The 11,002-nt window shown below is 40.8% G+C and overlaps 1 protein-coding gene across 1 annotated transcript; it reads right to left on the bottom strand.

The window, feature by feature from the left end:
- Positions 1 to 1,783: 1,783 nt before the first annotated feature.
- LOC116255411 (putative ABC transporter B family member 8) lies at positions 1,784 to 11,002 on the bottom strand. The gene is given in 9 exon segments (XM_031631212.2): positions 1,784 to 2,435; positions 3,122 to 3,319; positions 3,321 to 3,907; positions 4,022 to 5,041; positions 5,649 to 6,189; positions 7,028 to 7,485; positions 9,253 to 9,431; positions 9,525 to 9,579; positions 10,676 to 11,002. Coding segments are annotated over 9 exon segments (3,627 nt in total). The 5' UTR covers positions 10,913 to 11,002; the 3' UTR covers positions 1,784 to 2,083.

The raw sequence follows: 11,002 nt of genomic DNA, 5'->3' as shown, positions 1-11,002 counted from the left end.
CATGAGTGAACCAATATAGAGGTCATGGCCCAAGCCTAGCACTGCACAATGAGTTGAGCCAGCTCGAGCTCGAGTTCGAATGTATGTGTGAAATGTTGAATTAGTCTAGTTCAAGTTGAAAGTACTCGACTCGGCTTGATTACACAATGAATATTGAATTATAATGAGGAAATAATTAAATGAGTAACAACTAAACAAGTTGATCGAGTTGAATGAGTTGATCCAGTTAAACGAGTTAAAAGAAACGAGACATACTTAACATAAACGAGTTGAAAGAGTCGAGTTTGAGATCGACGTTGCATCATCAAGTCGAGCACAACTTGAGTTCGAGTTGAGCTTCAGCTCATGTTTTCTGAGTCGAGTGAAGCTCAAGATGGCCCAACTCGAGCTCGACTCCACTCATGTGCAGCCTTACCCAGGCCAAGGCATGTTTGTTCAGTTCAATTTATAAGGCCTACTCGATGTATGGCAATGTTAGTGAAGAAAAAGGTTCACAATGTATCCCCGATAAGAGTTCCATTCTATTAACGTACGGGTGAGGTTGTTGTGCTCGTTGTAAATTTTGGTTACCCCTAAGTGTCTCGATTAAGGCAACATAACAACAGAGTTTTTGTGCATAACCCAGAAATTAACTCTTAAACTTTTGAATCATCTGGCAAAAAATATGACTTTAAGCCCCAATTGAACTGAGCTATCCAAGAGCTGCTGGCGGACATATTATTTTCAGATAAAATCGCATCCTCATGTTTATAATGTAATTTCCTGAATAAGTGGAGAGAATTTGAGAATCCAGAGTCCATTTAGGTAATGTTTGCTGAAATTATGCTTACCCATTTGAGACACAGGGCAAAAGCTAGACAAGTTTCGTTGATTTATTATTCTGTTCTTCGAGCATTATGTGCAGATTTATTTCAAAAACATTTTATTGTAAGATTTTGATTAGCGGTATACTGGACCAACCATGAACATTCTCTGTGCATTTAGTTTGGAAATTGGTATCTGTAAAATGTAATTGTTATTGTACTGGGTGCACCTAGGATCTGTAGCAAAATAAAGTTTGGCAGCTCCATGTATCATTACATGGGCTCGATCTTATGAGAAGGTAGCTAGAGCTTGAACCCTGAACTATTTCTGTCAATTTTCCTTTGCATAAATCATAAAAAACATAGTTCCTTGAGAACTTGCTTTCTCATTTGCATCAATGTCCAGTACCATTCCAAATCCCTTGAAAGGCAATCATTTTCCAAGACTGCACCTGCATTGTGGGTATGAATGTACAACGAGCAAGCCGAGCTCGAGCTTCGCTTGAGTCACAAATGGCTCGAAAAATGAAAACCACAAAAATAGTGTTAAAATTCTTCAAAAACTGCCAACATGCTCTAAAGGTTAATAAACCAAGAAAACCGACTCGAGTTTAAATGAATCGAGCTCATGTAATTCGAACTCCACTTATTTATAACACGAATTTTAACTCAAGGTTAACTCGCTTATTAAACAAGTCCGGGTTCGAGTTGAGTCCAAAATGGCTCGATTCATTGTACATCCTTAATTATGGGTGAGAGATTCCCTCAAAAGTCACATACTAGTGTCTCTAGAGTTAGGGAATCCAGTTTTTCCTTTCCTCTAAAGCTTTTCCTATGGGGAATTTTTTGTATACCTGCTTTTTACGGCCATCATCACAAAATGGCATCCAGATTCTTCGATCCAGGCAGGAGCTTGGGAATCACTGCACGGCAATGGCGAAGGCAAGTGTGAGCATTTGCCCACACAGACATACACGAAGTACTTGTGTATTTTCATATTACTGCACTAGCCATTTGCTTATTTACATATTGGCGCCCATCCGCCTGAAGTTTTCTGCTCCACCCTGGTACATGGAAAGAAGCTTGAAAAATTTTTGACATAAAGAAGCACCTTTCTGGTACATCCTCACCTTTTTTTTGGAGCTCATCTCTAAACTTATCTTGAGTGCACTTTTAACATTACTACTCTTTGTGAAGATGTAGCCAAAAGCCAAACAAGCTTGATTAGTAGAACTCTATACTCAGTCATGAAGCTTACTAGTCACTATGTCCTGGAGTGGCTAAGGTTGAAGCCTGGACAGCTCAAAGAAGACACCTTTCTTGCTCCTGAGCTCAGCATGGCTTCCATGCTCAACCACCTTCCCATCAGCTACAACTGCAATGGAATCGACATTCTTTATGGTGTTGAGCCTGTGTGCTACAATGATGGTTGTCCTTCCCTTCATTATACGATCCAGCGCCTCCTGCACCACTTGCTCCGACTGCGCATCGAGCGCGCTTGTGGCCTCGTCGAGAAGTAGAATTGCAGGGTTCCTTATTATGGCTCGTGCTATGGCAATCCTCTGCCTCTGGCCTCCTGACAGCTGCGTACCCCTTTCCCCACATTCAGTTTCATATCCATCTTTTAAAGCACTGCAAGAATGATGAATCGGATTAGGTTTAGCATGACTGATCATTCCAAAAAGATGCACACACAAATACAAGGACATGCAAGTTAGTGAGTATGTGCATGGTTTAACAGATAGCGGTAACTAAACTGCATACTCAATTGTGAAAAGTAAGTAAATCTATTCGTGTTTATAAGTTTGTGGCTGCTTATATTGCAGAAAGACATTTACAGTTCTCTCAATTGAATGTGGCCTTATCCATAGACAAGTTCCCATCTAACCAGAAAAGGTAAAGCACATCAACAGATGCCTATCAGTTGAAATGAAAAAAACAAACTTTTGCAGTGCAAGAAACATGTTCCTATAACTTTCTGTATCAGATGTAATGTAACAAACTGTTTCATGATTGTTAGGTGAAAGATTAGGGTAGATTTATGGAACAGTTTGTTATCATTCCTATTGACAAATAACTCTTTAAGTGGGATCACAACTGCTTTACGAATGCGATTCTTGGGGAGTCTTGGTTGTGTTTGGGCCGAACTCGTGTTCGGCTCAAATATGCATCCCTGCAGGTGAGCTAGGGTGCGTGTCATGCACGGGGGGCATCCAAATGGGTCTGAACAAGCAACTTCCTGGCTAAGTTTGCCCGAAACCTTAGTTTTATATCGAAAAAGGAAAGGAAAATGAAGAAGGAAGAAGTGAGATTTTTACCAGATAAAACCGTGCGCGTTAGCAGCCATAGCAGCATCCACAAGCTCATTCTCACTGGCATCTGGTTTGCCGATCAAGATATTATCACGAATGCTGCCGGAGTAGAGAACCGGCTCTTGGGAGACCATGCTGGTGAACCTTCTGAACCAAGCCAGGTCCATCTCTCGAATGTCGACTCCGTCCACCCTCACCGACCCGCTGCTCGACCAGACCCACGCTCTTGCCACACTTGACCCTCAGGTTGAACCCCACCAAAACCGGGTTCTGCGGCCGAACCGGGTAAGCAAACCCGACGTCCGTGAGCTCGATTGTGCCTCGGATCTCCGGCAGCTTCAGTCCCTTCTCTTCCGCCGATGGGATCTGGGTCGGCCGATCCAGTATCTGGAACACCGACGCGACTGCTACCGAGCCCTTTGCCAAGTCTGATGTCATGCTTCCGGCCTCTGCAATCACTTTCCCGGTGCGGACGAGGATGAAGAATGTCTTGAAGACGGCGCCGGCAGTGATGGCGCCAGACATCACGAGCTTGCCGCCGAACCAGAAATCGAGTGCCCATGTGATGAAATTGAGGGACTGGGCGGTGCCGAGGGCGACGCCGGCCATCCAGGACTTCCTTGTTGCTGCTTGCTTGGGTAAGGCTTGGGACTGAGCATAGAGTTGGAAGACGACCTTATCGACAGCAGAATAGGATGTGATGATCTTGTGATTGTGAATGGCCTCTGCAGCAATTTGGGTACTCTCTTTCTGCGATTTAATGGAGTCCGATGATAATTTGGAGAGCATGACCTGTGATCAATTTGGTGAACAACGCAGTGAGTTGCAGAACTCAACTGTACGAAAGACTTTACACCAAGGGTTCAAGTTAACTAGACGCAACAGGAAGACCTTAGGAAATTGTACCTTCCTAGTGTAGAAGCAGAGGATTGTTAGAGGCTGAACTGCAATTATCACGAGAGCAAGTTTCCAAGCCACAATCAAGCCCATCACGATGGCTATAGTCACTGCAGAAATTGTGTGCACCAACAAAGAAACTCTGTCTGCAACCAGAGACTTCACTGTGGAGGCATCATGGCTCAATGTGGAACACAATGCCGCACTTGAATTCTGTTCTTCATCGAACCAGCCGATCTCAAACGTTAGGATCTTCCTCAGCAGGCTCACTCGAACCCTCCTTGTTAATTTCTCTCCTACCTCAGAGAATAAGTAGTGCTGTGAAGTACTAACGATCATGGAAATCACAGAGAGGGAGAAAAAAGCTAGCGAGTAAAGGCGAATTAAGGACTTCATCTCTTGATGGCTTGGGACAAAGAAGGCAGCGATCATGGAACCGATTGTCAGCGCGTAAATGGGCTGCACCGCACCGGAGACAATTGCGGAAAGACTACCAACTAAGCCCTGCTTCCATTCAGGGGAGCTCAATTTAAGAAGACGGGCAAAAGATGGAGGTGGTTTGTGCTTAAATGCACTCTGGTTATCATCAGATAAGGTCGAGATCATAGAGTATGGACTGGACTTGTCTAAGCTAAACCTTCTACCGCTGCTTCTAGTGACAGAGGAAACACAGACATCTTGTTCCTGATCATTAGTGCTGAATTGCCTTTGTAGTTTTGCGAGACGTGCATAGGTTCCATTGGAACGTTTGATGAGATCATTGTGGCAGCCAATCTCGACAACCTGACCGCCATCGATGACGGCGATCTGGTCGGAGGCTCTGATGGTGGAGAGTTTGTGGGAGACCACAATGGTGGTCCTGCCCATGGAAGCCTGGTCCAAAGCAGACTGAACCATTTTCTCCGACTCAGAGTCAAGGGCACTAGTTGCTTCATCAAGAAGAAGGATTGGAGGGTTCTTTATGAGCGCTCTAGCAATGGCAATCCTTTGTTTTTGGCCTCCAGAGAGCTGAGAGCCACGCTCGCCGATCTGCACCAAGCACAAGCATAGTAGTAGAATGTTAGCACCATCACTCTCTCTCTCTCTCTCTCTCTCACGAACACATGAACAAACTCATAGGCACTCATGCAAATGGGGTTGTTATCAAGTCTTGACATTGTGCTATACTATAATCTGTTTTCCATAATAATAATCTAAGCTACAACCAGAATTACCTTGAAAAATTAACTTGCTCAAGTTGATAAGCTTTAATTTAAGGCTTCCATTTGGTGGTTGACAAATTAAAAAGTTGTTTGAACATTTTCCGAAATGGAAACTTTTATTTGACCAAAGAATTAGCTGATAGCAGTTGATCTAAGGGTTCAGACCTCTCTAGGCTGTTAGTGTCAACTAGCAAGAAGAGGTCTACACTTCAGCTGTGCAATCACAAGGCCGACGCACTGCTCAAGGTTTTGCTGTTGAGCAAGGGAGTGGTAACACGAGATTCCGGAAAAGGAAAAGGAATAATAAATGCATGATACTGTTTAACAGTACCCTACCATGTCTCACTCTTAAATCACGGAACTAAAGAGCAAAAGGAGGAGATGGGATCCCTTATTCCAGTTGCAGAAAGAAGAAAGGTGACGCTCGCTCTTACCTTAGTTTCATAGCCATGAGGAAGCTGCACTATAAAGTTGTGAGCATTTGCAGCCATGGCAGCAGCATAGACTTCATCGATGGTTGCGTCAGGCTTGCCAAACAATATGTTCTCCTTAATGGAAGTCCCAAAAAGTGCATGATCTTGGCTAACTAGGCCCATCTTCGATCTCATCCATTTTAAATGCAGGCGCTTTATGTTGATATCATCAATCCTCACTTCTCCATGTTGGACGTCATAAAATCTCTGCAGCAAAGCAATCACAGTAGATTTTCCGCATCCGCTTGTCCCGACGAGTGCCACTGTGTTTCCAGCAGGAACTCTGAGACTGAAATCTTTGAGAACAATGGATTCTGGCCTAGTTGGGTAACTGAATCTGACATCACAAAGCTCCACTTTGCCTTGGATGGTCTCTGGCACAGTGCCACTAGCATCATCCGCATCAATTTGTGGAGTTCTGTTGATTCTTTGGGAGATCCTTGTCGCAGCAACAGCAGCCTCTGTGAAGTATTTGATGTCTGGAAGGGCAAGCCCCAGTGACCTGTATTTATTCAAATTGTTCAACATGAGCTAAAACTCTACCCCCAAATAAGTCTCAGTTTGGCAATTCTGTAACTCCACAAAGGAAGCCGTTTCTCACACTAATAATGGACATGTGATAGCAAGAAGCCCTACGCTTCCCAGCCTAAAATGATATATCAAAAGCTGCATTTTCCTACCGATAAGTGCCAAGGCTAGCAATGTGAACAGTTGGGATATGATCTTGGGAGCATTTTGCTTGATTCTAGAGGGCTCAGGTGACAGTATCCGCCGACATCTGTATACTGATATCCCATGGATACTTTCTTTACTGATAGTCGAATGCTCCCAACAAAACCACATGTTTGACACTCTTAAACGGCTTCTACAAAATCTACCAGAAACCATCTCATGTGCAACATCTTCAAAATTCAGAAAATACAATTTACATACTAACCTACATAGAAAAGACAGGGATATGCTGACATAGAATGTATGTCATAAAGAAGACAAGGGATTTTATGGTGTTGTCATACATAAGATTGGTTTATTTAATTTAACACATGAATCTAAGCCTGTTGTAAAACTTGCACATCTTCTCAAAGTAGGCAAAACGAGAAGACTATACATGAAATTGACGTCAGTCCACCTAACGTCAGGTTGCAGATTTGGTTGTCTTTTCTGGTGGCCAGGTCCAGGATAAAAGTTAAGGTTGATTTCAAAGAAGACCGACAAAATCAACAAAAGGAATCAGGCGGCTTGCACTAAATAATCGATGGTTTAGGAATTAATTATTTATAAACTGTTGCAGTAGCTAGCAGTTAACAGAAACAAATAAACAAACAAGTTGTGGGACTTACAATCCACCAAGAATGAAGCAGATTCCAGATGCATATATCTTGCCCCCGGTCTCCCCTTTATACATGACCAGCCTGCTGCCATACCATGCCAAGAAGCCCCATATGGCAAACGTCACCCCGTTGCTGCCAACGGCCAGACCTTTTGCCAGGCCCTGGCTGAGTCCAATCTGGAGTGTGTTGCTCAATATCGACGAGTACCGCTCGATCGTCCGATTCTCCAAGGTGAACGAATAGATGGTCCGGATTGAGCAAAGTGCTTGCTCCACTATAGCATTTGCATTCCCGTACTCTGCGCTAGATTTCTGAGACAGACGGAGGAGGTACTTGCCATAGATCAGGCCCGGTATCACCAGTAGCGTGATAAGAGGGAGGGCCACTAAGGAGAGACGCCATGAAAAGAAAAAGGCGAAAGCCAGGCCTGAGAGGAACTCGGACAACCGTAGGATGAACAGTGGCACCTGTAAAGAAAGTTAGTGATTTAGCATTAATTAATATTTGTTTCTCTCAATCTTTAATTTTGAAAAGATTATGGATCATTCTTTCTCTCTCTTTAATATATATATATAACACTATATAAGGTATATGTTATATAATATATTGTTATAACTAATATATATTATATAATATACTGCTCCAACGTAAATATAAATACATACTATTATATTTTTAGACATTATAAATATACATATAATATATGTTATAACCTATACATAACATATAATGTTACATATAATTAGACGTTATAACGTATAATATATAATACGTGTATATATAATACACTATATACTATAATATTATATAGTATATATAATATAAATGTTATATGCTATAAGTGTACATATAGCATTTGTATATATAGTTTTATAACATATGTTATGTTATATATATGTATATATATATATATATATATATATATAATATATACTACATATATTATATATAATATATATATACCTATATAAAAAAATCACACTTACTAGAACCAAAAATCTAAACAGGGAGGCTAGATTCTAAACATAAAAATACAAACAGGTTCAGCTTGCACACAGCCAATTGGGGTCTCTTTGAATAATCTGCATGTGGTTGTCTGAATGATGATAACGATAGCAACAGTTTGGTGGCAGTGATTGAAAGGACCACGATCATGAATACATTAATGGAGCTGTGCTTTGCTTTTTTCTAACAGTCTTCTTTAAAAAATTCATGTGGCCCTTCCCTTTCTTTTCAGCAAGACTACAAGGCGACTCATGAGGGCTTCATGCACTTAAATTAAAAGAGGCCGCCTCCACTCAGCATTACAATTCGAAAAGCATCATGACTTCAAGCTCGGGATTGATGTGTCTTAAACTCAAATATGTATGTTCTATACTAACCTAAGAGACCAGAGTTCGACAATTAATCTCGCTGCCAAATTAAGGATTACAGAACAAATAAAAAATTGAGATGTCAGTGATTAACTATTTTAGTTTAATTGCCAAACTGTTACTGTGGTTTTAAGTCATGCTTGCGTTGCAACAAGTTTGTTTGAGCTCAACAACAAGCTTAAGCTGAATAAAAGCAATAGGTTCTCGGTCTGGCTTCCAATTATTTATGTTATATATCATAAAATATATAAAAAATAACTTTTAAATTTTATTTTTTTCTAGTTATCAGGCTATTTTTTATCAATTCTATAAAGAATGAGCACCGAGCCTGCAGCTTGAACTCAGGTCCAATTCTCTTGTGAGCTTAGCTAGGCTCGGCTTGTTGCAAAAACTAAAAACAATTAGATTCATCAAATCTCATGTTCTTTGCTAGGCCATAGAAATTCTTCACATTTGGTCTGGATATTCAAAATTCGAGTAGTTGGATGGGATAGGAAAACTCATTGTCATCTGATTAATTAGTTTGGATGTAGATGCGGTATGGGGATTTTCATACCGATCGATACGTATATGCTTATAGTATATCTTACCCAAGTCCAAACCTTACACGCATCCCTATAAAAATGGCAGAATTTTGGCATATACAGTCTATATCTAATGTGATCTTTTTTGTCTCTTAAGTTGCCATATATTTACGATGATAAAAGTAAGATGACGATGGCAGTGAATAATGTCGACGACCATGACAGTGGTTGCGTGCTGTGTTGATGGCGACAGCCGGTGGTGCCGTCGCCGTCGGTTAATATTGTGGAGATTATTGAATTATGAATTCATCATTGATCATGGACACCTCGGGAATACCTTCTCACTGAGAACCTCCTGCATGAGAGAAGCGTCCTTTGATATGCTGTCTATAATCTCTGAAACGCTTGCCTCCTGAGAATCAAAGAAGCTAACTTCTTGCCTGAGGACGGCTTCCAAATACTTGTAACGGATCCTCATCACCTGTCTCTCACTAGTTCTGCTCCAACAGTAGCCTTCTGCAATATGTTTCATTCATCTGTTTATCTCGATTTCAATAAAATCGATCTATGAGTTAAAAGTTCAGTAACAGAGATAACAATAGAACTTACCCATGAAAGCCAGCACCCACACGATCAATCCCAAGTACACAAAATACAAGCTGAACTGTTATCACCAAAGAAAAAACACAAATCCATGTTCAATTACTGTGGAGAGAATCTTCCAGACATGTCAAATGTGGCTGGTTTTTATAGGTCATCTCATCACAAAAAGGAAAAATATAGAAGGACAATAATTTGCATAGCCTTCTACATGATCTAGCTAACTAGTGAAACTTATGATCCTACCATACTTTTACGGAAAAAGGAAAAAAGTTTGGGGGGAATCTGTCCCTATATATAGATATGATTTACATGGATGGTATGCTTAGTTCAGATCAAGTTTAGGATTGCAAACTCAATGAATGGTTTAATGCGATCTCTAGCAGTAAACCATGTGGAATGTCGCTTCTCTCACCAGCCTTTTCATCTACGCTGTGGACCTGCTTTGATACAATTAGCCTACAGTGGAAGAGATCAAACTAAAAGTTGACTGCTTCGAACCAAACACACCCAAAGTCGCTACTCTAGATCTTCTACATCTTAAGAAGTTGTAGTTTGTAGAGATCAATTGCTTGCATATAGGTACGTAGTACGTACATAAAATACAAAACAAGAAGATTAATAAGGTAAAGACTGTTCTTAACAAGTTAAAATTGCTTCCAAGTAGGATATTCACATAAAATATTTTTTGATATCGAGAAAAAACTTAGCAGATCTTTCTCGGCCCCTGAAGATTCAACACTAAAATCTTGATAATATGTATTTGTATATATATAGAAAAATTGAATGGTGACTCTGGATTCACTCAACCATATAATCAGGACTGTCTAATCCTTTATTGTAGACACTTAAGAGAAAAAGAAGGAGAAAAATGTGATAGATATTTTTGTTATCTAATATTAATTTATACTCTTTTCTTATTTTCCTCTCAAACATTCGTGAGAGGTAAATTCGTCCTCTCCTGATCAGATTCTTTACCAAACTACCTTGGAATTTTTCGTTATATATATGCACCATATTTTTGTAACAGTGGTTGCACCCAAGTCTAAGCTTTGGAAGGTCAGTGATATTTAGCTTAGGCTAGGTTTACAGGAGCACCAACAAAGAGGAAAGAGAGTGGAGTGAAGTGAGAACCCATGAGAAGAGATACGAGCTTTAACCTTTTCGACCGCAGACATGAAATCTCTGTCCTGCCTGGATGGGCTGTATCCCAAAGTGTTCATGATATCGCTTGCAAATACCAGCAGGCAGTTTGTGGACATTCCATCTCCAATTGCACCAATCGTCCCGAGAAGCATGAGGAGGACATCTTTCCCATCAGCATATCTGAAAATCCTGAAGAATGAAACCTTTTCTTTCCCATCTTGCCGCTTGGACTTCTTTCCGGAATAGCTCATGATTTTCCCTGCTTCTAATTATATGGTCTTGCAGAAGAAGAAGAAGAACATGGGGAGGAATCAGATGGAAATGAAGGTAGGCCTGGTAGC

This window comes from Nymphaea colorata, chromosome 6 (genome assembly GCF_008831285.2).
Source record: "Nymphaea colorata isolate Beijing-Zhang1983 chromosome 6, ASM883128v2, whole genome shotgun sequence".
NCBI lineage: Eukaryota > Viridiplantae > Streptophyta > Magnoliopsida > Nymphaeales > Nymphaeaceae > Nymphaea > Nymphaea colorata.
Note: the sequence above shows the minus strand (reverse complement) of the source record. Positions and strands in the feature narration are given on the sequence as shown.